Source organism: Fistularia commersonii, chromosome 30 (genome assembly GCF_037954325.1).
Source record: "Fistularia commersonii isolate RoL2024-O1a breed Wild chromosome 30, RoL_Fcom_v1.0, whole genome shotgun sequence".
NCBI lineage: Eukaryota > Metazoa > Chordata > Actinopteri > Syngnathiformes > Fistulariidae > Fistularia > Fistularia commersonii.
In genome coordinates this window covers 2,711,487-2,738,181 of record NC_141313.1, presented here as the reverse complement: position 1 = coordinate 2,738,181, position 26,695 = coordinate 2,711,487, and the positions used below count along the sequence as shown (strand labels likewise).

General features: G+C 51.1%; 2 protein-coding genes across 4 annotated transcripts; one reads left to right on the top strand and one right to left on the bottom strand.

Annotated features, from left to right (window-relative positions):
* Positions 1-444: 444 nt before the first annotated feature.
* chrna11 (cholinergic receptor, nicotinic, alpha 11) lies at positions 445-23,273 on the bottom strand. Of its 3 annotated transcripts, none has more exons than XM_086178088.1 (10): positions 23,161-23,273; positions 15,289-15,428; positions 14,615-14,659; positions 14,247-14,356; positions 14,078-14,157; positions 12,063-12,230; positions 11,793-11,987; positions 7,849-7,935; positions 5,779-5,888; positions 445-5,231 (listed from the first exon to the last, which is right to left on the bottom strand). In XM_086178088.1, the coding sequence occupies exons 2-10, from the start codon at positions 15,364-15,366 to the stop codon at positions 4,506-4,508; spliced, it is 1,599 nt and encodes a 532-aa protein (XP_086034214.1). In that variant the 5' UTR covers positions 15,367-15,428; positions 23,161-23,273; the 3' UTR covers positions 445-4,505. The 3 variants fall into 3 exon arrangements, with proteins under 3 accessions (XP_086034214.1, XP_086034212.1, XP_086034213.1); XM_086178086.1 differs by lacking the exon at positions 23,161-23,273 and adding an exon at positions 16,624-16,675; XM_086178087.1 differs by lacking the exon at positions 23,161-23,273 and adding an exon at positions 16,624-16,675 and having other exon boundaries at positions 14,247-14,332.
* LOC147216088 (small conductance calcium-activated potassium channel protein 1-like) lies at positions 20,179-26,132 on the top strand. Its single transcript, XM_086177582.1, has 10 exons — positions 20,179-20,467; positions 20,695-21,569; positions 21,847-21,942; positions 22,050-22,337; positions 23,113-23,234; positions 24,368-24,509; positions 24,577-24,687; positions 24,781-24,908; positions 25,783-25,948; positions 26,046-26,132. The coding sequence occupies exons 2-10, from the start codon at positions 20,721-20,723 to the stop codon at positions 26,130-26,132; spliced, it is 1,989 nt and encodes a 662-aa protein (XP_086033708.1). The 5' UTR covers positions 20,179-20,467; positions 20,695-20,720.
* Positions 26,133-26,695: the final 563 nt, after the last annotated feature.

The window sequence follows — 26,695 nt, the reverse complement described above, 5'->3', positions numbered from 1 at the left end:
TGACTGAGTGGCACAGTGAAGGCCACACTCCTCCACCTCCTCCACCCCAACCCGAGGATTAATAGCGACCGCACGTATGTCATTTCTGTTTATTTTAATGGTTTTATATTTCCCTTTTGCCTGATAAAGTGCGACGACCTTTGGTTTCGCCTGCCGGTCCCGCCGTCCCCGCGGCCCCTGCTCCCCATAAATCCAGAGAATTACCCGGCGTGCCCCCTTGGCTCCTCCATTAACGCTCCGCTCCATCCTCCCCTCCACCCAGGACCGGCGATCAATTAAGGCCCTGTCCGGCGCTCACTGCGCGTCAGCACTTTCTCCTCTCCAAACCCGCTCGCTCTGTCATTTTTCTTTTCTTTTTGAACGCCGGAGCCGGCGAGCAGCCAAGGCCGGGAGCAGACCGGCGGCGGCGGCGGCGGCGGCGTTGGACACGGGGAGAAAAAAAAACACAGAGAATTCTTTTATTTCCAGGATGGGAAAGCGCTCTGTACAGATGTCAGTATGTTCCGGGAGGAGAACGGCCACCTCGAAATAAAAATACAACAAAGAAGAACCCAGACAGGAAGTTTGTGTTCTGCCCGCCGGAGGAAAACACAGGAGACGGGAGATAAGAGGAGGTGCTGAGTTTGAAAGTAAAGTCTCTCCCTGCCGGCGCACAGGAGGGGAACTGAGCCACCGGGGACTGGACAGGGATTTAATACATATTTTTTATCTGGAGGGATGTTCGCGGGGAAGCCGGTGTTTGGGACGTTCTTAGAAACCAGAGGCTTTTTTTTCTTTTTTTTGGGGGGGGGGGGGCATCCTTTGGAAAACTACCTCCCCGCAGGGGCGTAAAACAAACTCCAGCTGATGTTCGGATTCCAGAACCGGCTTGCTCGAACGGCCACGGCGCAGAAAATGTAGACAATTCCGCCTTTTTTTTCTATTCATCAAGTGAAAACCCATCGCCGACAAAAAACCTCCATTTGGCAAAATCAGATTTTAAATGAAAAACAACTTCGTTCAGCGGTTTTCCTTTCTTTTTTTAATCAACCGCGTAATCGCTTTGTGTCTTTTACTTGGATCAGCGTTTGAGGGGAATCGCAAAGCAAACGCAACCTTCCGTGAATCCCAGCGCCACGCGGCGAGGAAAAAGGGGGTGGGGGGGATGACTTAGCGATTAGCCGCACCAGATTGCAGTAGCGGAGCCGCCAAGGCATGACCTCCACTGCCTTATTAGCTCGATCGCCGTCTGCGGCGCAACAGACACCCCGGCAGCGCGCCGATCAATCCCCTCCCTTTTTGACAAGTGTGGCGTTGCGTGAATGTGATTTTCTGCCAACGTGGCCGGGCGTTAACGCGCGCAAACGCCACTTCCCAGAGGCCATAAACTAGTCCTGATGCTTTTCCTTTTCTAGCGCTAATTAAAACACAGAGGGCGAGCAGAGAGGAGCGTTTTATCGGGATCCCCTCCTCGAGCCGCCGCCTCATCGTGGAGAAGGGGTCTTCGGTCCTGGGCGAGGAACCCCAATGACGAAAAAGTCAAATGGACCTGTTTTTCCCTTGGGACTCGATGGCGGCTCCTGTTAGGTAACGTGGGTTCCCCTTCTCTTGGACTCCCCACCCATAAGGGTTGGGTGCGATGTGAGCTTGGCGCCGGCCGGACCGGGTACCCAAACTCATCGTGAGGGTCTGTTGGGAACGTCTGGGAGAGTCCCCGGTCAGAAAGGGTTCTAACTGCCACCTCTGGCAGGAGGCAGGGGACTTTGAGTCTCAGCCATGTTTGGTGCCTCCAGGAACAGTGGCCGTAAGGCGGTCGGTGTTTGTTGAGCCGGTAACCCCCCGCTACTTCCGAGGTTTCTTCCATCTCGACAACACGCCTTCCGATGAGGCAGCAGAGTCGTAGGGACTTTGGGGGTGGGCTCTCCTATTTCCGGGGCGATGTTGTCGAGGCGGTCCGCCCCGAGTTCCCGGAGGCTCCGGCTGATGTCGGGCTCTCCTGGCCGACACGCCTCTGCAGCATCGCGTTGAAGTGGCTCGGAGGGTTTGCTCCATCTACCCAGTCTACTCAGGGGTGCTGGAGAAGAGAGTCCGACGGGTCGTTGAAGCTCGGATCCAGGTTGAGCAATGTGGTTTTCATCATGGCTGTGGAACAGTGGACCAGCTCGACACCATCGTCAGGGTCCTTGAGAGTTTGGCCAACCAGTCTACATGTGTTTTGTGGACCTGGAGGAATCCTGTGGGGGGTGCTCAAAGGGTCTGGGGTACTGAACCCTGTAATAGGGTCTGTTGGGTCCTTGTATGACCGGTGCAAGAGCTTGGGCCGCATCGCCGGTAGTGAATTGGTCTCATTTCTGTCGAGGGTTGGACTCCGCCTGGGCTGTTCTTTGTCAACGGTTCCACCCATAACTTTTACAGACAGAATTTCTAGTGCTTTTTGCAGACGATGCGGTTCTGTTGGCTTCATCGGACCGCTCTCACAGGTGAATGCGAAGCGTTCGGTATGAGGATCAGCACCTCCAAATCCCAGACCACGGTACTCAGACAAAAACAGGTGGACTCAGCCCGAGAGGTTCTGCCTCAAGTGGAGAGGTTCAGGTATCTCGGGGTCTTGTTCACGAATGAGGAAGGGATGGAACAGGAGATCGACAGGTGGACCGGAAGAGCGTCAGCAGTGATGCCGACTCTGTCACCTGGTCTTGTTCTGGTAAAGAAGCAGCTGAGCTTTACCGGTTGATCTGCGTTCAAGCAGAGTCGCTGCTCCTCAACGTGGAGAGGAGTCAGAAGAGGTGGTCAGGATGCCTCCTGGACGTGACCCCGGAGAAGACCCAGGACACACTGGAGGGACTCTCTCTAGGCTGGCCTGGGAACGCCTCGGGATCCCTCGGAGGAGCTGGACCGAGTGTTCGGGGAGAGGGAAGCCCGGGCCTCCCTGCTTCGACATGGGCTCGCGACCCCATCCCGCATAAGCATTAGAAGACGGATGGATCTGGATCTTGAGTTTAAGATGTTACAAAAAAGAAGTCTGTTAAATGAGTCGCCCGAACACGAGTCCACATCCGCCGGGGTCTCCTGGAAAGGCCCGAACCCTCGGGCGCCAATCCAGGGCCCGCACGCCGTCAACCACGTCCAATAATTTCTTCAGTTCCATCAGAGCCAAACTGATTTCTGATGTATCTTTTTCCCCCTGTTGGCTGCGGGTCGCAGATTAACTTCAGACTTATTAAATATTTAACCGCTCAGGAATCAATTTCACGTAAAATACGCTTCTATTAAAATCTTCTCCGTTTTTTTTTGTTTTTTTTTTTCGGGATTTGAAATCGGCGGTGAAGCCGCGCCAGCCGCCCCTCCCGCCGAAGGGGAATTAGCGGGGATTTGATGAGATGTTGCCTCTTCAGGTTAATTCACGCACTCGGGCTGATCCCTGCGTTCATAACCAGATTGCCCCCCCCCCCGACCCCCCTCCTCCGAGTCACTGAAACCGTAATAGGAAATCCAATGAGGTCCATTAGGACCTGCCAGATACACTTAGATAGCCGCCTTTAGAAATCTCAGGAGCGGCCATGTTGGCGATGACCGTTTAATTCAGTTGTCTGATGAACGCCGCACACGGCGTGTTTGATTTCCACTTTTTTTTTTTTTTTTTTTTTTTTGCAGATTGGTTTTCATTTTCCGAAAGATAAGCCCTTGGTAATTCTAAAGTTTTTTTTTTTTTTTTTCTCCGGAGCAGAGAGCAGACTCCATCTTTTAAAAAGGTTATTAGTCCTGAAGATTATCTGAAGCCTCTCAATTTGACGGTCATTAGCCGGACAGTAATTGAATAATAGATGAGATCATCCTTCGCTCCGCTCCCGTCCCGCCGTTCTGCTTCCTTCTTGATCTTTAGTCAGCTTTGTATCTCCGGGGATCGTCGTTCCCCCCCCCCACCGTTCCTGCTCCATCATGATCGCTCTTTGTTGTGTGTCCTTGCAGAAGTCCCACCCCCACCGCCGCCATCACTTTAAACGATGCAGTCTTCTCCCGGCGTGGGGCTGCGAAGGCGCCGTCGCTCCGGAATATAAACCAAACCGACGCCTCTGTTGTTTATCTGCCTCCGTCTGTTTGCCGCTTCCTCTTCCTTCAATCCCTCCCACGCTTCAACAACATCCTAAGTGAAGCTTAGCAATTTTCTTCGCCCCCCCTCCCCATCCCGCCCAATTTAATAGGATTCAAATCTTCGTATTAACCGCAATCCATTTCACCTTGTCTCTGCTCTGATGAGACTCCCCGCTCGCCTTCCCTTCCCCTCATTCACATTCGTGTCATTATAAGTTACAATAGCAGGATTCGCTGGAAAAGAAAACCGTTTTTTTTTTTTTTCCTTCCCCCCGGCTCCCGGGTTCCTCGGAGTCACAAATCACGGAGCCTTCAGTTGGCGGGAAATTGTGTTTGGCTGCATCCGCGGCCGGTTCTGCCTTGCTTCACTTTTGTTCCCCTAAACCGCACCTGCACGCGTCCGGTCTCCGTCCTTTTTGATTCCCCTCTCGGCTTCAGATAAAGTCTTTGGAAATGGCGTCCGCGAAGTTGGGGGCGGACATGAGGATGGAGATGGTGCATATGATGTTGAAGACGCTGAACGCCACCAGGCACAGGCGGTCGATCACCGCGCCGGCGAACTTCCACTGGTCGGCCGTGCTCTCCGACTCGTCCTGCTCGCGGAAGCGGTCGGCCATGTAGCGCACCTCCTCCAGGATGGCCTGCAGCTGGGGGTCTCCCATCCCCGCCGTCGAGCAGCCCCCTAACCCCCCGAAGCCGCCCCCGCCGCCGCCGCCGCTGGACACGGTGCTCGGGCAGCCCGCCGTATCCATGTTGGGCGTAGGAGGCGGCGGGGAGCTGCAGAACTGAGAGGGCAGGTGGGGAGGCGGGCTCCCCGCCACGCGCAGCGGCGGCGGCGGCCCCGCGGAGATGTTGTTCCTCTGCTCCTGCAGCAGCGAAGGGTCCTCCATGCTCTGGAAGCCCATGTACAGGAGGCTGCCGTTGTTGTTGGCGCTGGACTGGGCGTGCAGGTGCGCGTGGCCGGCGTGCAGCGGGGCCAGGCTCTGCGGGTGCAGCGGGTGCAGGGACGAGTCCGGGGGGTTGGGGATGCTCCCGCTCTGGGAGCCCGAGGAGCAGCGGCGCAGGTGTGGGGCGCAGGGGGGGCGCTCCGGGTTGTCGTTCTCCCCGGGACGCTTCATCCGCAGGAACCAGGCGACCCACTGCAGCAACACCAGCCGCACCTGTGAGTCCAAAAGCAGACCGTGGATTCACCGTGGGAGGGAGTGAAGCGGGAGCGCAGGAAACAGAAACTCCCTCCAAGAGGTTTATCCCCGAAAAGGCAGGTCGGCCCGCCGGCGTCAACACACGCCGGCTCCGATTGGCTGGCGAGCCCTTTTAAGCTGTTTGTTTCGGCGGTCGCTTCCCCTCCTCCGCATCTCGCATGCACCAATTACTCGGTACGTACTTTAAACTGAAAAATCGCAGGCGCGCCGGTAGGTTTGCATATTCCGGAACAACATATTTTTGCGAAGGAATGAGAACAAACGGGAGCGATGGAGTCAAATGGAAGCCGCCCACACGCCGGTCGGAGTCTGCGGAGAGGAGGGTGATGAACGCCGCCTGGCAGGGCCGGTGAGTCACACGCTACAGAGACGAGGGGAGGGCAGCGGGGGGGTCTGACAGACGGATGGAGCGCAACCGTGGAAAAAAAATGGCAGCGGCGAGGAAGCGGCGCGGTAGCAAGAGCTAGATGGTGACAAAGACAAAGAGGTGGCTTCTCCGTCTCACCCATTTTGGCATGTTCCCTCCGTTGGGGTCGTGGTGGTGGTACTGCAGGACCACCACGGTGGCGATGACAGACATCCCGACGATGATCATGATACTGGCGAAATACTGACCTGCGAGGGAGAGAGCGAATTCAGTATCTAAATATCGTTATCCTTTTCCTCTTCTTTTACCACGCGGGAGGATACTCAGTCATCGTCTGACCGTGCAGCGTTTGTATTTTTTTCTCCCCGCGTTTGTTAATGAAGATAAACTGTTGTTCTGCTGAGCATCGGCTCCCTGAACCGGAACCGTTTGCAGCGTTTTGTTTTGGGATTTTTTTTTGTTTGTTGTTGTTGTCAAATGGTCTCATCTTAGCGCTTGCAGGCCCATTTATGCTCACGGACTTGGATAGGTTTCCCTGGATGGCCACCGGAGGGCAGTGCAGAGGTCACGTTGTTGAGATGCATTTTGTAATTGCGGGGCATTTTGTAATAAACGACCAAAATGTAATCACTTTTCAGTTCATTTTGTAATAAAGCCGCATTTTGTAATAAACCGCCCCAACGCATTTTGTAATAAATTTTGCCGCATTATGTAATGAGTTATTACATTTTGAGAAGATTATTACAAGATGCACTTGCAACTTTTTTATTCTCTTGGAAATGTAATAACATGGTGCATTATGCAATAACAACTCTAAAGCATAGTTTATTTCTTCATTGTATTTTATTTTACTTTAAAGAATTTGTAAAAGCTAGGCCTATTATTAGTATCACTGTATTAGCCTAGTAGCAGTGCTTTGCAATTACTATCAGTACACTATTCAAAGGTTGCATTAACAGAGAATATTCTATAAATTCCATGTTATTACATTAGCTAGAGAATAAAAAAATTGCAAGTGCATTTTGTAATAATCTTCTCAATATGTAATAACTTATTACATAATGCGGCAAAATTTATTACAAAATGCGTTGGGGCAGTTTATTACAAAATGCAGCTTTATTACAAAATGAAATGACAAAGTTATTACATTTTGAGCGTTTATTACAAAATGCGGCTCAACACACGTCCAAGTCCTGCGTTGTGTTTTAAACAATCACAAACATGGCGGCAGTGGCGGCGGCGGCGGAAGGCAGGGGATAGTGCAAGTTTTAAGAAAGCGATCTAAGCGGCCATGAAATACACGCTTTTGTAAATTATTCCTGATTCTACTGACGCAATATTGCGTCTGCGCGGCGCTGCCCCACCTGGCCGCCGGTGGTACTGCCACGTTTGGGCTCCCGAAAAACAAACTTACAAAACGGTTTATGGGTTTATGCTCGCTCGCATTCACCCGTTCACACACCGATGGCGTTAACCGGGGGGTTCGGCGTGTTGCACGAGGATTCTTCTGCACGGAGACGCGGATCAAATCCCGGCTTCTCCAGTCTGCGTGCCGAAGAATGACGATCCATCCTTCCCTTTTTGCATAATTGCGCTCATAGTGGAAAAAAATTGAATCAGATCTGGCGGCCAAAGGGTTAGAGGGGTGAACAATTGCTCTACGACGGATCATAAACCGCGAGCGCTCTAACCTGGCAACGCTATCCTATATTTTTATATTTCAATTCAGCCGCCTGACAAATATTCACCGAGGCTTCAGCTTTTTGAGCACTTCATCCGTCTCCCCGTGTCCTTCCCCTGCAGCCGAATGCAAACCTCAGCTGTGTGGGCGGCATCGAGTCAGTATGTCAGAGATATTTTATTTTCTTCCCCTTCTTTTCTTAATTAAAACAGACGCCGAAAAAAAAAAAAAAACAGGCTGGAGGGCGAGACGGGGCGGTGGGAGGAAACCAGAACCATTAAGTTTGCAGCTCATAAAACCGGAATGAGCTGAAAGATGTTAAAAAGCTCGGCGGCGGCGGCGGCAGAAACTGCGCTCGTAACTCTCCGCCGGCACGAGTGACACGTTACACCGAGTCATTAGCATCATTCTCTATGTAAACTATTGATTTATGCCGGCGTGAAGAGACCGTACCGCTCTGTTAATGTAGCGTGTCGATGTTTAATCCGCTCCAGCACACACACACACACACACACACACACACACACCTATGAGGGGGACGGAGTCGGACGTGGCCGGCATGATCTCGGCCACCAGCAGCATGAAGACGGTCAGGGACAGCAGGACGGTGATTCCTGGCGGGGAGGAAAACGAAGAGATGAATAAATAAATAGACAAACAGAAGCGGAGGTGGCGGCGTTTTGCAGAGCGCGCACGCGGCCGAACGCTTTTCGACACGGCGTTCGCTCCGGGCTTCCCGTGCACAGGAGAGAGTCCCTGTGTTACGGCTCTGACGGCTAATCCACACGACAAGACGGCGGCGTCCTGCAAAAACACCCCCCGCCTCCTCCGGGGATCAACCGGTCGATGGCGAAGGTAACGTTGGTAGATCGCACGCCGGTCAAACTCCGTCATCCATCTTCTCTACGGTACTTGCCGGTTGATTGAAACACGGGGCGGCCGGTCTGGGATCTCGCTTCCCGTGCAAGCAACTGCAAGTTCCAGCAAGCTCTTCCCGATGATTTCTTCTTAAGAAAGGGGAAAACTGGGGAAAATGTACCACTTCCAATGAGATTAAAACGTTTTTTTTTTTTTTCCCCCCCAGAATGTCACCTTCAAAGTGCATTTACTTTATCTCTCAATCCACCACTGCATCGTAAAAGCGAGCCGAGAAGGAGAAAAGTGAAGGAACTGCTGTAATTTCCCGACTATAAGCAGCATAATTTATGGATTTTTCGGGGCTAACAAGCTTCACGCCGCCAAAACATTTAGCCTCGTCACGTCAGATCGCAAAACTCCGGGGCCTTTCAATTCCAACACCGAACACGACAATTTTAATTGTTTTAATGCACAGGAGGAAGACAAAGATAGCGATTAGCTGGAGTACGATAAAGCTGGGATAGAAAATGAATGGATGGAGTTTTCCTTGTGTTCTTTTATTTTCACTGCTCGGAAAAAAGCTTTTCCAGCACATATTTGTGGATGTTACCGGTATGTATTTAATTAAAAGTTGAAAAAAAAAGTTTCCGTGTAATATCATGTTACGACGTGGACACCTGACAAGTGCGGCCTATAGATGTACACATGTAGTCATTTAGTTACTTTTAGCCGGCGCGGCTTATATTCAGGTGCGCTCAATAGTCCGAAAATTACGATAAAATCACAGTTGTCCGGACAGCGGTGCTTTTTCTCGTTGCTGATTTCAAAAGTTGAGCCAATGACCAAAAATGTACTCTGCTGCAGTGCGCAATAAAGATTCATGCACTTATGCAAGGCGCACAACATGTATTGTGTAAGTATACTCAGTAGATATAGAGATAACTATATATTTAGCATTTTTAGCGCAGGTAGATAATTTTAACACGGTTATTTAAAAAGTAGCTGGTCTCCTTCCCCCTCCGAGCCCAGCAGGTCCAGCCCCGTCATCCCTGCGCTGCCTTTATCAGGCCGCTGACAACGTTTTCCCGGGAGGACGGTTGGTCAGCCTCACGCCCCCAATCAATTCACTAGCCTTAATTATATCAATAGGTTAATTGGCTCTGTGTGTGTGTGTGTGTGTGTGTGTGCACGGTTCTTTGTCCTGTGCAGAAATGCAGTGTAAGGCGTCTTTCAGGGAGGTTAAGGGATTCGCTTCGACGTTCTCTCCCTCAGACATGTCTGGCAGATGATGACAATAATGGTAATAGTAATAATAATAATAATAAAAAATAACAATTTAAATGATTTCAAGTGTGACACCTGCAGACTTTTCTATTCGAATTGTTAAATCTCTTTTTTTTCAAAATCTCGGGAGGAAAAAAAAAAAGCCTTACAATTGTTAAAGTGGTAGAAATTCAGAGAATAAAAAAGAAAATAAATAAATAAAAGAAACCCCAGAGCTGAGAGAAAAAAAATGAAATAAAATAAAATAAGACACAAGTCCTTAGTGATAGAAGCAAAATTATATTTTTCCTGTCCAGGTCGAGTCCAGTATCAAGGGTGTGTTCTTATGAAAAGAGGAAATGTATATTCAAGTAGTTGCACTGGATTTTATGTGCCTACATAAAAGTTCAAATGCATCTACAACCTATTGATTTATTTATGAAGTTTATTAGTTATTCCGCTTTTTATTTATTTGCTGATCTATCTTTCAAAATTATCACTTCTTCAGGCAATCGGACTTTAAAAAAAAAAAAAAAAAAAAGGCAAGTCCCACACAAAGTTAATATTATCCCCTGATATCTCATGACAGCAGTCGTGCATCGAGTGTAATTTTGTGCAACGCTCTGGGGTTTTATTTGCGAATTATTCCTTATCGCGCGTATTCTACACGGGCTTATCGTTTCTTTTAAATCGGAGCACTTCGATTTGATCCAGGGGAGTTTGGGGGTTATTTAAGGCTCCTTAAGGAGCTCCAGCGGCGCGGAGGCGAAGATGGGAGACGTTCGGAGCTTTAAAAAAGAAGCCAAAGTCAGATAACGGGAATTGTCTGATTTGCTCTCTGAGACGAGCTGCCTGGGAAGAACCATCTCTCGTCCCGCCTCCCGTCAAAAAACGCGATTAAAATGAATTTTTGCCCCCGGAGCAATTTGGTCTTGCTAGATTTCCGCCCTCACGGAGCCGGTGGAGGCGATGGAGGCGATGAAGCCGCCTTCCCGTCATCCTTTCTGAGTTCTTATCTCGTCCGCTCCCCAGCCCTTCCTCCTCCTCCTCCTTCGTAATGTTTCACCTTTTCATTTTCCTCCGGCAGTCGTCGCGTTTCCTCGTCTCCGTCGTCTCTTTCTAAGATGTCTATTTTAGGTTTGTACACCTCATGCGTTTCCAGCCTCCTGTTTTTTTTTTTTCCCTCCCCCTTATTACCCCTCGCTTTGCTTGCAAATAATTTTAAAATCCCACATTTGAAATCGAGCAAAATATCCACTGGGTCCCCGCTGATGAGATGTAATCCAGCGGATCTCCCGCTAGTTAGCTTAGCTTCGGTCTTTGTAAAGACATATTTTCATGTACATCCAGTGAAATTGCAGGAAAACGTGCAGCCAGATTTTTTTAAACCGTATGTCAGCTTGTGCACGAACGTGACGAAGCAGGGATTCACGTTTTGCACAAATCCGCAGAAATAGCGCTTCCCCCTCGCGGCAAAAAGGTCCGCAATTTTCGACTTGAGAACTGCAGCTTTGACAACGATGCGGCGCTAATTTATAGATTTTAATCCGGTAATTACAGTACCGTCACAGTGAACAAATGAAACGGCAAACCGCTCGTATTTACGATCATTCTTTCACACACCCCTTATCGTGAAAAAGAAGCGCAGAGATGCATTTGATGCGGCTTCCAAGTTCCACGTTCGGCATCTGCGCTAGAAAAAAAAGCATTTGCGTTGTGTACCGGTATTTATCGAATGAAAAGTTTTCAAAAAAAAAATCTCTCCTGCGTTATCATCACATGCTCCAACAGGAACACCTGCGGCTTATTTATGTACAATTTCTTTTTAAAAAATGAGTGGGCGCCGCCTATATAAATAGTCTGGAATTTACAGTATTATAAATGTCGAACCCTCGACTGACTGATTCAGGATTTGTTTCGGGGAAAAAAAGCTCTGTTTTTCAGCATTATTTAATTCAACGTACTTCCATCCATCCTTTCCTTGTGCTAAGCTAACGGCAGGGCTGTGGGTGTCTGCCTCCCTAACACGCGTCCAGTGTCAAGAAAATACCGGATAAGCGCATTCCTCCGACATCCGGCGTCCTCCCTTCAGATGGTTAGTTGTCAGGACGGAGCGGCGTCGCGTGTGAAAGAACGGCGGCGTGATTGACGTCTCCGCCATCGGTTTCTCGCCGTTTGATACACAAGGGATCACTTTGCCCTACACTTGGCTTGACGCCTTCGCGGAAGACCGATCCTGTCACGTAACTGGCATTGATTGAGACTAACAGAGAGCGGCTGGCGGGGAAAAACTGCTCCTCCATAAACATCCGTGAGGCGAACCCCTCATCCAGACCGTTGATCCACTCACCCAGTGAGATCTTTTCCCCGGAGTCGGCCGGCAGGACGAAGATGAGCAGGGTCATGGACGACAGCAGCATGCAGGGGATGAGCAGGTTCAGGGCGTAGTAGAGCGTCCGCCGGCGGATCGTCACGATGAAGGTCACGTCCGGGTAAGGCTCTTTACAGCAGTCGTAGAACAGCTCGTTTCTGGTGCCGGGAACTCCTTTGAGGGGGGAAAAAGTCGGGTCATAAACCGACGGCGACCTGGAAGTTTCAAAGGAGGGTTTAGCGAACCCACCTATGAGGTCCCACTCCCCGTTGGGCATGTAGCCCGAGACGTCGGCCTCGTTCATCTGCAGGTCCAGCAGCCAGCCGTCGTACGTCCAGGAGCCGAACTTCAGCTTGCATTTCTGGATGTCGAAGGGGAACCAGCGCACGTCCACGTTGCACGTGCTCATGAAGATTCCTGTGCGGCGGGCGCCGCGAGGAGCACGAATGAACGGATGAATGAATGAACGCGGCATTGATCCTTTTAAAACCGACCGGCGGGTGCGTTTGTTTTCTCTCTTTATCGTGCACAAACAGCTTTTTGCATTTTGTTTATCCGCGTGCATCGTGACAGCCGGCTGTCCGACACCGACAAAGGGGTCTTATCGCCCCCCCGCCCGGCGTCCGCCCACCCGCCGGTGACCCCCTCCTCCCGCCGACCACCCCGGACAGCGGCGCGCCGCAGGTGAGACGGCCGGCGTTATCGAAGCTGAAAAGATAAATTGAGATACAAATGAAAAGAAAAATGGTGTTTTCTTGTGCAAACAATTGCTGCTGTGCATGCGTGTGTGTGCTTATCATGCAGGAACAAGACAATCATCTGGTGTGCACGGCTTATTTACTGAAATCCTGCACACAATACGACCGTCTTAATATTTTTACTCCTCCTGCGCGGGATAAAAATATCACCTTTTGGGACTTTAATTTGGACGCGTGGGAGGGAAAGGAAGCAAATATTTGTCAGATACATAAAAAAATAAAATAAGAAAAAAAATGCAGTCCCTTGAGCAAACATTAATTCGACCCTTTTTGAAATATAAATATTGGAAAAATAGAGGGGGGGGGATCTCGTTTGCGGCACAGAGAGAGAGAAGGAAGGGATCGACACATAAAAGAGTCGCAGCGAGAACGATAATAAAAGAATTACACGCCAGTAAAAACAATATAATCCTCAGATGTGCCATTGAGCGACGGAGCAGGAAGAAATGAGCGATTATCCCCGTCGCGGTCGAACCCGGCCTCTCGCCCAATCACAACCCGGCTGGCGTCACAGGTAAGGATTGAATGAACGCTTCCTCAGCCTGAAATCATCCAGGAACCTTCCATCGTCGCCTCTCCGAACACCAAAACCCGGATCCCGGCTAGCGACGGTGACCCCGGCCCCTCCGGTCGAGGCAGAAAGCCGCCCGCGGCGCTGTGTTTCTGCGGATCGCCTTCGTCATAAAAAATAAAACACAGCTCCCGAACTCACCCATGTCTATTTTCACCCAAAACGCAGCTGCGATTTGTAGGAGTTCAGGCGATGCAGACGCCGCTAGAGGAGCCGGCGTGACCTACGCGCTCGCAGCTGCCAGAGAAAGAAAGCTGTATCCACAGCACACCTTTCCTGCTCGGCTCTTTGAATTATTTACCGAGAATCAGGCTCCAGGCTGCCGCCCACAGACCTGCCGCTTTTTATTTACTGACAGGAACCTTCTCCCAGAGACCTGCCGAACGCCAGCCAGGCTGGGATGACAGATACAACGCCTGCCGTTTATTTATCTCCTTTGCGGCATTATGAAAAAAAAAAAAAAAAAAAGCCTCATTTCATCATTTCTCTCAACAAACCCACCTCTCGTGGGAACCAACCAAAGCGCCGGCTCCCGCCGCAGTCGCCTAATTGGCTCCGGTCCCGATCCGGGCATTAAGCGGCCGTATTTACAGTCGGCACGAGCCAATTAATAAACACGGACGCCGGATAGAAGTTGAGGAAAAAAAAAAAAAAAAAGGAAAGGTGGCTTTCCCACGGCTTCTGCTTCTGCAGGGATTTGATCTCCTGCGAGGTGAAGGCCGCCCGTGACCCGGGGGAAGAGCGTTCGCTTGAAAAAAAGACGCGCCTCCTATTTATAGCCTCCGATTTCTGCGGCTGGGGATCCATAACCGGCCGGTAACCGGGGATAATGAATTATAGCGGTGAAATATTAATGCCCGGCGTACAAACAGGGGAGGCTTGTGTAGATTATGAGAACGAGACGCCGCAGTTTGGCGGAGCAGCGACGAGCTCACCTGGAGGCAGGTATTCGGCGTAACCGCTGGAGTTCACCAACACATTGGTCTTAAAGGTGGAGTCAAAGTCATCATCTGCACTGAGGAGCCACAGGGAGGGGTTACAACACCACCGAATCACACATGATGCCTGCGCACGTGTGTGTGTGTGTGTGTGTGTGTGTTTTACCTGTTGTAGAGAAGGACATCTGGTGTCCAGATCTGGTCGGTGGTGAAGCGGAGGTTCTTCACCCCGGGGTGTTCGCTCTGGTTCCACTGGAGATAGTGGTCAAACCAACTCTTGAAGACACACACACACACACACACACACACACACACACACGGTGTGTACCACCAGAGCACCGCACACCTCAGATCTCCCTGGAGCTCCACACATGATGCAATCCAGCAGGAATCCCCTCTCCCTCCCTCCATGCAGCCCCGCCTGGACCGAGCAAGAGCTCCTCTAAAATCGACGCGCTCGGTCCACATCCGTTTCCCCCGAAATGCCGAAATCCCCGACTCCCCCCCCCCCCTCCACCCTCCCGCCGTCCTTACCATCCGCAGCCACATGTTGGAGGTGAGCACCTGGTTCTTTTCATCCTGCAGACACATGAAGAGCAAACGTTTGAAAGGATGTCTCAGGTCGAGGTGAAATCTTCTTGTCTTGGAGACCAGATTTGAGTTTCTTCACTTGAAGACATTTCGGCCCTCATCTCAGAGGCTTCGGAATATAATCCAGATAATCCCATAAAGTTTCTCTTCCAACAAACGACGACCCCCGTAGGCCGAGTTCTAGCGGATCGACTCCTCCAATCGGAAAACAATCCACCACAAGCGAGACCCGCCCGAAACCTAGCAGGTCCATTTGGAAGTCATTAGACCTGAAGAAGCCTCTGAGATGAGAACTGAAACACCTTCAAGTGAAGAAACTCAAGTCCAGTTGCAGAGACAAGAAGATTTCAACAAGAGTTCACAGAGGATGCACCGTGTGTGTGTGTGTGTGTGTGTGTGTGAGGTTTTCTCCTCTCCAGTATAGCTCAACGGCGTCTTAAGCGAGAACTTGCTCGACCGCGAAACTTCTTCTTCCCCGTCCCGATCCCGACATCGTCGCAAAATTAATTTTTTTTTTTTTTCTTTGTTTCTTCTCCCCAGATGAACGACTCCGGCTTCATCCGACGACGAAGGAAAACTCCGGGACGAGAAGACGAGAGCGGGAGGCCGGGACCCACCACGTCCATGATCTGGACCAGGCTGAGGGTGAAGGTGACGGTCAGCGGGTGCGAGTCGTTGGCCACCGGCCGCTCCATCCGGTTGTAGTCCTTGAGGAGGTTCTTCAGCAGGTTCCTCTGGTGGGGACCCTGCAGGGACACTGCAGGGGGGAAGACGGTTGGATTTAGCAAGAGGGGGCTGGAAGAAGACGAAGAAGAATCCACAGCGGAAAATCCCTGGAAAGGCTTTTTTTGGGCTTTGAGGAGTTGCAAAGCAAATTCTGGGGACTTTTGCCTGAGTTAAGCATCAACGTGGCATCATTAAGGAAGGAAGGCTAGCGAGAGAGGAAAGAAAGAAAAAGTGATTCAAGGGACCAGAAAGACAGAAAAAAAAAAAGAAGCAGAATTTAATTAGAATGAGTGGGAAACCTTATCGGCCTGTAATTGGAGCTAGTGAAAGTATGATGAGGTTTGTCTGAAACGCTCCCAGTCGACACACACACACACACACACGCACGCACGCACGCGCACGTGACGCGGCAGACTGAGACGCAGAAATCCACCGGGGGGCCGGCGTGGAGGTCATCCCGACGCCCTCCGCTCCGACACGTGAAGTTCAGCTGTTTTCCCCGGAGGTCCTCGCCGGGCAGGTTTACACTAAAAGGAGGCTCAACGCAATCGAGGCATTTCGAAGGAGCCGCAATTAAACATGTCAGATGGCGTTATGTAACTCGGGGAGGGGGAGAAAAGGCGTGCGAGATCCGGCCCGGGAGCCTGAGGTGACGATGGGATCTTCAGGGAATTCCAGAGATGATCTTCAAGATGCGGCGTGCATTTCTGAGCAGGAACTGTTGCTCTTTTTAGCCTCTCGTGTTTTTGTTTGTTTGTTTTGGGGGGAGGAAAAACAACTTGACAGAGCCCAGCCTGGAAAGCCAAGCGGCGGCGGCGGAGCTGTTTTGCGCCCGCGAGTTTGACGGCTTCGCAGAGGAGACAAGATGGAAGGGCTGATCTGGACGCGGAGCTGTGACCTGTGCACCAAAAGACGGGGGGGGGGGGGTGGCGAGCGCAGCGGGAGGAGGAGGAAGGGCGGCGAAAATGTGGTGTCCTCCGCGTCGGATGTCATCCGGCGAACATCTCGGAGCTCGGGGGGGTCGCGTCCCGAGGGTCTCCGAGGGATCGGAGCAAACAGGTGCACTCGCATCCTCACTCCCGGAGTCGCCGGCTCCCACTTTGAATGTTCACGCTGTTGCCAATTCGCAAAAACCCACGCGCGCGCACAGAATTCCTCCACAATCCACACTTTGAGAGACATCTGCAATCCGCCGCAGATGTGGAGGAGGAGGAGGAGGAACTCACCGTGAATCAGAGCCGAGAATCCGGAGAGGAGCAGAGCCATCGAGTGCCACATCCTGGTGGTGGTGGTGGTGGTGGTGGGGAGGAGAGGACGAGGGAGGGGGGGGGAGAGGGAGAGGGGGATCTGACGACCGGAGGAGGGAAGAGGGAGTAGGTGGAGGAGTGAGGGAGGGAGCGCGGACTCAGGAAGGTGCTGGAAATCCCCCCCGGTCTGCACCCACTCGGCATCAGTGGGATGGAGCGCCGGGGAGCAGAAAGAGGTGGACGAGAGAGGGAGGTGAGGAAGAGCAAGAGGAGGAGACGGACTCTCTCTCTCTCTCTCTCTCTCTCTCTCTCTGAGAGGTGGGACTAAAATGGAGAGCATTTGAAAAAAAAAAAAAGAAAATCAGTGATGGGGTGGGTGAAGACTTGGGTGGGGGTGGAAGAAGGGTGGTCTCTAATTGGTCGATCGCCGCGAGTTGACCTTATTAAACATGTGAGGGGGGCAGGCATTGTGTGCAGTTTAAAGAGCCTGATGGAGAATTAAGCCCGAGGAGGTCGGACGTGGACGCGGGGATAAATAGAAGGGAGGAGCGGCGAGGGGGGAGAAACCATTCATCAAGGCGGGGTTCCACATCTGATCGAAAAACAAACCAAAAAAAAAAAAAAAAAAAAAAAAATCCAGCTAATTTCAGCTGAATTTGTAAATAGATAAATAGAAAATAGACAGCTGCAGTGCACTGCCAGCCAGGAGTGTGTGTGTGTGTGTGTGTGTGTGTGTGTAAGAGTCACCAGCCAGGCAGATGGACTCAGGTCTAATTGAGAAAGTGCTGGTCTCTGCAGGAGGCCAGCGGGAGCGGATGCACCGTATTTAAACCCCGTCTTCTCATTTGTCCTCACAAAATGCTGATGCAGAGACACAGGCAGCAAGAAACCAAAAGACCTGAAGAAGAGGAGGAGGAGGAGGAGGAGGAGGAGAAAGAGTTGGGCTGTATAATAGATTACCCTATTACTTCCACTGCCCTTCAGAGTTCCCTCCCTCCCGGAGAGCCTGTCAAACGCGCTGAGTGTTCCCCGAACTCCGGTCCACGCTCGGCTGCACGCAGCCGGGAAAGTGGCCCTCCGAGGGGAACGGGAATCAGAAGAAGAAGAAGAAGAAGTGCGTCCGGGTCATCGGTCGAAGCGACGCCGAGCGCCCGCCGGGGGACCGTTCCGTCTCCACGGCGGCGAAAAAATTGAGCGAGTTCATCTCCGAGCTGATTGGGCGAAAGGAAAAAAAAAAAAAAAGTGCACTGCACCAAGTATCACCCAGACACGGCCCGGCGCGCCATCCATTCGGCCTCGTAAAGCACGGCGGCGGCGGCGGCGGCGGTGGCGTCGGCGGGGCGGTGGTGACATCTGCTGGTCCGTGTCCGAGCTGCACGGCTGATCTCGCACCGAGAGGGGAGGGAGGCTGAGGGAAACAGGTGCTAGAAAAGATATATCGGTGATCGGCGGCTCGGGGGTTTCCATCCGTCGCTTTTAAAGGCGCGGCTCTGACCCGCCGCCGAACTCGGGGTCCCCCGAGCTGCGCCGTGCTTTTAATCACTCCACCCATCGGATTAGAGGATGCGCCACCTCCGCCTGACAGGCCGCTATCGCCAAAACCCGCAAAAACATCCACCAGTGTGAAATGTCTAATTTTTACATTACATTACATTGCATTTGGCAGATGCTTTTATCCAAAGCGACTTACAATAGAGGACATAGGGACTGCAAATACACTTGCAAATACACTATAATCATTTCTAAGCGTTTTTTCTTACAATCTGCCCGACGGTTAAAAAAAATGAACATGTGATGGATTTATGCAAATCTCCGCTGAGCGTGTGCGCATTTATTTGTCTTTTTATTTGTCCGCACGACCTCGTGCGTTACAACCTGTTAGGCCTAATGACGGAGAGGCTCTTTTAAATGCCAACAAGCACCACTTAGAGGGTAATATATATGGAGATTACTGTGTGTTTTTATTTCATAAACTGCACCTGCTAACGGAGTCTGAAATGAGCCTATGCAGCGGAGAATATATTAAAAGCGAGGGGTTTTATTTCATGACTTATTCACCACGGACGCCCCGCGTTCCAGAGTTATCTTCCCTTTGCGTTCACCACATCAAACATTGCGGCGGGATGAGAGACGCGCCGAATCTGCACACTTTCAGCCGGAGAAACCCGGGGTTGAGGGTTGGAGAACACTGTGGTGCAGCCCGGGGAGTTGTGAAGTGCTTAATAATGACAAACAAACTGAGCTAATGCACTCCTAATATATATGCAAATAAGCCCAACGGCGGGAGGGGAAACGTAAAGTTAAGTAAGGGTTCGCTCCGTCTGCTTGTCTCGGCTTGAACGGTTGAAGGGAATAAATAAAAAAATGTTGAAAAAAACGGCGAATGGCGTCAGCGAGAGGAAATTAATATGCGGATCAGAAGCCGAGGCGGCGTTCGCTAAACATCCGGGGCATGGATTGCCATTTAGCAGCCGCAGCAATTATTGGACACAAAAATCCCGGTTTAATTCAGTCTCTCTGTAGCCACCGGATGATTTGCGGCAGAAGAGACTAATTGAAGATGTTTTGGCCGACGGCCACGGAGGCAAGAAGAATTGACATACTTAGCTACCAGCTAGAGCCTGGATTTATAAGCACTTGGCCGGGGGCTCGAATTAATTTGCAGCCTCGCAGATGTGCATATATCCTGTCCGCGTCGTCTTAGTAACGACCCGGCGTGCCCCGTCTTTATTAGCAGGGGCGGAATCGGCTCTACTCCGCCGCCGCTGCCGCCGTCGTCGGAAGGGAGACGCGGCCCGCGGAATCATCTCTCACATCATTAATCGGTTTTACATCTGGCGAGACACCTGAGGAGCGCCGCGCTCGCTCACCTGCGCGTCCATCTTTAAATCCGTGTCGTCTCGCGATTAGATAACGCCGCTCTTGATCCCCGCCGCTATCCGGATGCGCTCCGCCCACCCGCCGCTCCTTGGGCCCCCCCACCCCTTCATTTAGCGGCAGCTCTATTATCTCCAGACCCATCTGTCGAGAGGATTTAGATCAACAAATGATGGCGAATGTCATTGTTATGACTTTAATGCTTAATACTCCGCCCCGCTCCGCACATATTGTCTGGTTAAGGGGTGACATATTTGATATTTCCTAAGCTCAAAAGCATTGGGTCTCACTTGATTAATCCGCCATACTAATCTGCGGAATTGATATGTATTCTCTTGTGAAGCTTATACCCCCCCCCCCCCCCCCCCCGCCCGTCACAAAAATTAAAAATAAAAACAGCCACAAACCAATCGGACGTCTCCCGTCGTGTGTTGACCCTCCTGATCTGGCAGAAATTCCCATGCACGTGCGAAGGGGAAAAAAAAAAAAAAAAAAAGACTTTTTCTTCGCCTTTGCTCCGAGCAACATCTGCAACTTAGGAGCGCGTGGCCTCATTAAGCCCCCCCACACCCGGCTTTAAGGAGGCCGATGATGGCGGACGATCACAAGGCAGCCGCCGCCAGAAGGACACGTCATGGATATCCGGCGGTATTTACCTCCCGTGTCGTCATCCGCAGGAGAGGTTCATAACCCCTGCTCAGATCCAGGGGAGGGGCTCGGCGGCGTTGAGCGTCCGCTAATGGGTCGCGGCAAAGTTCACGCAGACGGAGCCGGGGAGATTTCCTTCTGAGCAGACCCCGCGGGCGCCTCGGCGCCGCCATTTCCACGGTTTCCGCCGTCGAGGTTGCGGATAAAGCGGGCGATTGTGATTTTTTTTCGTGATCCGTGCGGACGTGCCCTCCTCGGGACATTTAAGAGAAAAATACTCCAGGACATCGCCGGAGAGGTAAGGCCTTTAATCAACCCTCGACTCCAGACCCGAAAAAGACATTTCGATTAAATTAAGCCGAAGGGGAAATTCAACGACGTTCGGATTTTTTCGGTTTAAGCCGACGGTGAGGAATCGCCGAGAGGCAATAAGGTGTTGCGTTCCTAAAAATACAAAACGATGAACATACTCGGGCATTTACAACGTAGAAGCGGAATTGAGCGGCTGTAACGTTTCCGTTCCAGTTAAACCGTCCCGCAGAAACAGGCCGATGGAGCACGCGGCCTCCATGAGCTTCTCCCTGCTGGACGAAGGGGAGGCGGAGGACCAGCGTTCCCTCCTCCCGCCCCGGACGCTCCCTCCGCACCCGGCCTGCTCCCCGCAGTGCGGGATCCACCGCACCCTCCAGGCGCAGGCGGAGCACCCGGTCTGGCTGGACCGGACCCAGGCCATGGCCACCACGCCTCTGTACAACGGCCACCTGTACGCGGCGGGCTCGCCTCGCTCCAAAGCTAAAAGCAGGAGAGGCGAGAAGAGGTCGGGGGGCGGCCGGCGGAACTCGCTGCACAAGGATCGCAATCACAAGTGCAAAGCCAGAATCCCCGGCGTGCACAGACTCCAGGAGAAGGTGGCGTCGTTCTCCGAAATCCACGTCTCCCCCTGCGGGTCGCCCTTCAAGGGCCCCTACACGTGGCACCTGGGGGTCCCGGACGCCGAGGGCAGAGGCTCCCCGGGGCCGAGCGGCCTCTGCTTGGAGATGCAGGAGCGCCAGAGCCTCCCGGAGATCATCATCACCAGCAAGGACGACGACCTCCGCCCCCACGGCCGGCCGGCCCGGTTCTGCCCGGACCCCGCCCCGTCCGAGCCCAAGAACCCGCTGCCGGGGGCCGAGTGCGCGGCCGGCGGCGCCGGGCCCGGGTCGCCGCCGAGCCCCAAGCGCAAGCCGGACGCCAAAGACGACCCCTACTGGAAGACCCACAACATCGGGTGGCGCCTGGTCCGCAGGAGGGCCCTGTTTCTCAGGAGGCAGCGGCTGAACGACTGCGCCCTGGCGGTGGGGCTTTTCGGCGTGGTGATGATGGTGATGGAGACGGAGCTCTCCTGGAGCGTCTACAGCAAGGTCAGTGCGTCGCGACACGGGGGCGCCGAAGGGAAACTCAGCGAAACCCTCTCCGCCAGGTCCCTTCGCTCGTAGCAAAACCCCGCCGCCGGCAGGCAAAACACAAAGAGCCCTCATAAGACCACCCTCATTAAGTCCGGCAACTGGATTATGTAAATGCATGTAAGATTACGAGATTATGCCGGAGCGCTGATGACAAACAGCAGCCGGCTGACAGTGGCTGCGCGTGTGTTTCTGTGTGTGTGTGTGTGTGTGTGTGTGTGTGTGTCTCCCACAGAGCTCCATCTATTCCCTCTCGCTCAAGTCAGTTATCAGTATTTCCACGGTCATCCTGCTGGGCCTGATCGTGGCGTATCACTGCTGCGAGGTTCAGGTAACTCGCTTTTCCAACCCTGGGTTTGGGTCATTGAAGGTCACGCCCCTGGTCACGGGTTCCAGTTCCCCGAAATCCATTTTTCTTTTCTCCCCCCCCCCCACCAGCTCTATGTCCACGACATCGGCGCAGAGGACTGGCGCATCGCCATGACGACGGAGCGTCTGTCCCTGATCGCCCTGGAGCTGGCGGCGGCGGCCATCCACCCGTACCCGGTGGGCCTGCTGGCGTACTTCCGGCAGACCACGGCCCGGCTGGCGCTGTCGGAGACGGAGCTGGAGATCGTCCTGGCGCTGCCCATGTTCCTGAGGCTCTACCTGCTGGGCCGCGCCATGATGCTGCACAGCCGCCTCTTCACCGACACCGCCTCCCGCAGCATCGGAGCGCTCAACAAGGTGGGGGCGGTCGCCCGTCGACCCCTGGCGGGATCGAGCTGCGACGACATCGCCACGCTTCGGGGAGGGGAGGGTGAACGTAGCTTTTTTTCAAAAATCCCATCGCGGCGAGTGGAAGCGGAACGGAGAAGAAGCTGCTGCTGAAAACTCACAGGCTTTCTTTGTTTGCGCAAAAAGAAGGAGGGTCTTGTGTGTGCGTGCACATGTGTGAGTGAGTGTGTGTGTGTGTGTGGGCGTTTCTATTTGAGATTATGATTCGGACTGGGCTTCTATTACGGACATTTTCATCCGCATCTGTTTGTGTTCCGTGTCTAGGTGGGCCGAGAGGTCTGTAGACGTGTGACACTTGAGGTGTGACTATCACAGTTTTGCCCCCCCCATCCGCCCCTTGACCCCCGACCCCTGGTCCCACATGCTGATGCACCCCTATTATGCTCACTTCCGCTTGTCTGCTTTGTCCTCTCCACAGCTGATAGCGCTCATTCGGCTAATCCCCCACCGAACCCATCCCTTCTTAACGCTATTTAAGAGTGACGAAAATGACCTCTGTCTCCCCGCCTCCCCCCCGCTCCCGTGTACCGAGCCAGATTGAGAACACGATTTCTCATCCCTCATCTCGCCTGTGTTACACAATCATAATCTGACAGGTGCTATCCCAAATAGTCTGGCTAAGTGAGTCCCTCCTGTCAAAAAAAATAAAAAAAATAATTACGTAAATGAGTGTAATTATGACAAAATGCGACCCCCGATTTTGTTCTTTTTCTGTGACCTTCAGATACACTTCAACACCCGCTTCGTGGGGAAAACGTTGATGACCACCTACCCCGGCACCGTGCTGATGATCTTCAGCGTCTCCCTGTGGATCGTGGCGGCGTGGGGGCTGCACGTGTGCGAGAGGTACGCCGTCTTCCTCCAGGTGGACGCTGCCAATCCGGCTCCTGGAAAAGCCGAATTAAACATTTGTATCAGATCCGTCGGGTTAACTGACTTTTTTTTAATGCCTTTAAATCCACTTCATTTCTCATCTGCTGTTGTGGGGTTTTAATATGTATAAACAAAAAAATAATAATAATATATATATATATATAACATATTATATAAATATATGTATATAATTCTATTTTTATATACATATAAAAATGTATATAAAAATATATATTACATTTTTTTTATAAAATATACTGCTCAAAAAAATAAAGGGAACACTTGAACAACACAATGTAACACCAAGTCAATCACACTTGTGTGAAATCATAGTGTCCACTCAGGAAGCAACACAGATTCATTTTGACTTGTTTTAAGGACATTACATCAAAGTTGGATCAGCCCGGAGTTTTTTTTTACACTTTAATTTTGAGTGTGATTCTTCTCCAGACCTCCATGGGTTGATACAATTGATTTCCATTGATCATTTTTGTGTGATTTGTTGTCAGCACATTCAACTGTGTAAAGAGCAAAGTATTTCAGAAGAATATTTCATTCATTTAGATCTAGGATGTGTTTTTGAAGTGTTCCCTTTATTTTTTTGAGCAGTGTATATAAATATAGATTGTTCAAAAAAATAAAGGGAACACTTAAACAACAACAATGTAACTCCAGGTCAATCACACAAGACAATCAAACTGTCCACTTAGGAAGCAACACTGGTTCATTTTGACTTGTTTTAAGGACGTTATATCAAAGTTGGATCGGCCTAAAGAGTGTTTTTCACATTAAGTGTGACTCCAAATCCAGACCTTCATGAGTTCATACAGTTGATTTCCATTGATTACTTTTGTTTGATTTTGTTGTCAGCACATTCAACTATGTAAAGAACAAACTATTCAGATCTAGGATGTCATTTTCGGGTTCCCTTCATTTTTTAGGACAGTGGAAATTAAAAAAAAAAATAGGACCCGAAAAGCAATCTATCATTCAGCCTCTTAAAATGATAAATGATCAATCTGTCTATACTTGCAGATGCATACGGACATTTAAATGTTTTTAATTAATTATTACATATCAACTTTGACTGTGTCTCCGCCCTGCAGACACCACAACTACAGGGACCTGAGCAGCAACTACATGGAGGCCCTGTGGATGGTCTCCGTCACCTTCCTGTCCATCGGTTACGGAGACGTGGTTCCTCACACCTACTGCGGCCGCAGCATCTGCCTCCTCACGGGGATCATGGTAAAAACACGCCAGACGGGGACGGGGGTCTCGAGCGGGTCCGGTTTGACGCCTGTGGGTCCGGCAGGGGGCCGGCTGCACCGTCCTGGTGGTGGCCGTCGTGGCCAGGAAGCTGGAGCTGACCAGAGCCGAGAAGCACGTGCACAACTTCATGATGGATTCCCACATCACCAAGAGGGTAGGTGTCGTCGTCGGTGACCGACCCCGGCGCGAAACATTATGGGATGACCCATGGACGCCCGCGTCAAATGACTTGTCGTCGTCTCGGCAGATAAAAATCGCGGCGGCGAACGTGCTGAGAGAGACTTGGCTCATCTACAAGCACACCAAGCTGGCCAGGGAGCGAGATCACACACGGGTCCGAATGCACCAGCGGAAGCTGCTACTCGCTATCCACCAGTGAGACACACACACACACACACACACACACACACACACACACACACAGTGTGACAGCACAGGGAGCCGTGTATTGGCCTTTATCAATTACTGAAAAAGGTCTGATTGACAAAGTGTGCAACAGTTTGAAAAAAAGAGAAAAAAATATATAATTAACAAATATCATAAATGCTAACTTTTAATGAATTTATTTTCCTTCCGGCTAGAGTCCTTAAAATTAAAAACATTTAAATGCCCATATGCGTCTGCAAAGATAGATGGATTGATAATTTATGATTTTAAAAAGCTGAATGACAGATGGTTCATCAGGTTTTAAATACAGTCAGGTCAAAAATTAATAAATCGTGGATTTTATATTTATACATCTAATATAAAATATACACATAAATTCATAAATATTATTTAAAAAACTATATTTTCCTTCAGGCTTGGATCCTTATAATTAAAAACATTTAAATATCGGTACGTGTCTGCGAGTACAGACAGATCCATAGATGATAGATTATTTATCATTTTAAGACACTGATTAAGAAAATGAGATTGCTAATCAAGCCCTTTGTTTATATACATATAAAGGTTTATAAATAAATATAATCCTTGATATTAATATTTATACATATTATATAAAATAGTATATTATATAGTATATCAATGCATACATAATATTTAAAAAAAAAGAGTAATTCAGTTTGTGTAATTAATTGTGTCCTTATAATAAAAATTGAAATAATGAAAAATTTCACTTGCAAAAGTATATGGATGGATGGATGGATGGATGGATGGATGGATGGATGGATGGATAGATAGATAGAGCAATAAAACCTTACAAGCAGCATTTTTGTTTCAGCATAAATCCCACATTAACTCCCCCCAGCGGCTCGGTTTACAGCCGCACTGACACTTTTACGCGCAGAGGTTTGGAGATATTTGTACCTCAGAGTAAATCAAACCTCCTCCACTTCCACTCCCACCCGAGGAGAGGGAGAGGTTGGCTGCAGGGAGCTCATGAGGATGGCAGCCAGTATTTGGCACAGAATCATGTTGGATTGAAGAAGTAGCGGGCAAGTACTCGTGTTGCAAAAATAAAAATAAAAAAAACACGCCGTGACGCGTGGAGTGGGGTCACTTTCTCACCAGGTTGCGACGGGTGAAGATGGAAAAGAGGATCCTGGCGGACCAGGGGAACACACTCGTGGATCTCTGCAAGGTGAGAGAGGCAAGTGAACGCATCGCTCCGCGCACACACATCGCCCGCATCTCATCCAAGCATCATCTAAGCAGATTCTTCTGCTTTTGGCTTGATCTCCAACCCGCACGCACCGGCGTGGACGCGCAGATGCAGAGCCTGGTGTACGACGTGCTGTCGGAGGTGCAGGGCTGCAGGGGCCAGCTGGACACGCACATCCACGGCCTGGAGAAACACGTGGAGGAGTTGCGGGAGGGCTTCCGCTGCCTCATGCCGCTGCTCTCCAGCACGCTGTCCATGCAGAACTCCTCCATCCGCCAGCTGCTGCGGGAGAGGGAGGCCCACGGGGACCCGACCCACGGAGACCCGACCCACGGGGATCCGGGCAGGGGGGACGGCTAGACGGAGCCACCTTCCACTCCTGATGTTTCGCGATAACGAAAACCTACTTTGACCAGGATTCCTTGCGTTCATACTTTAAAAACCAGAGTGCGTGAATTGGCTCACTGGGTGTTCCATTCGGACCCGGAAGTTCTCGATACTAACCAATCAGGTAATCGATTACTAAAATAGAGCTCTCTCGCTAATCAGGACACCTGGT

Coding starts and splice junctions, on each gene's coding strand:
- chrna11 (XM_086178086.1), bottom strand. CDS start 16,675: ATGTGGCACTCGATGGCTCTGCTCCTCTCCGGATTCTCGGCTCTGATT. Junction 15,429..16,623: donor ATTCTCGGCTCTGATTCACG/GTGAGTTCCTCC, acceptor TCCCCCCTGCAG/TGTCCCTGCAGGGTCCCCAC. Junction 12,231..14,077: donor CGCCGAATACCTGCCTCCAG/GTGAGCTCGTCG, acceptor CCCGCCGCACAG/GAATCTTCATGAGCACGTGC.
- LOC147216088 (XM_086177582.1), top strand. CDS start 20,721: ATGGAGCACGCGGCCTCCATGAGCTTCTCCCTGCTGGACGAAGGGGAG. Junction 24,909..25,782: donor CTGCTACTCGCTATCCACCA/GTGAGACACACA, acceptor AACTCCCCCCAG/CGGCTCGGTTTACAGCCGCA. Junction 25,949..26,045: donor AGTATTTGGCACAGAATCAT/GTTGGATTGAAG, acceptor CTTTCTCACCAG/GTTGCGACGGGTGAAGATGG.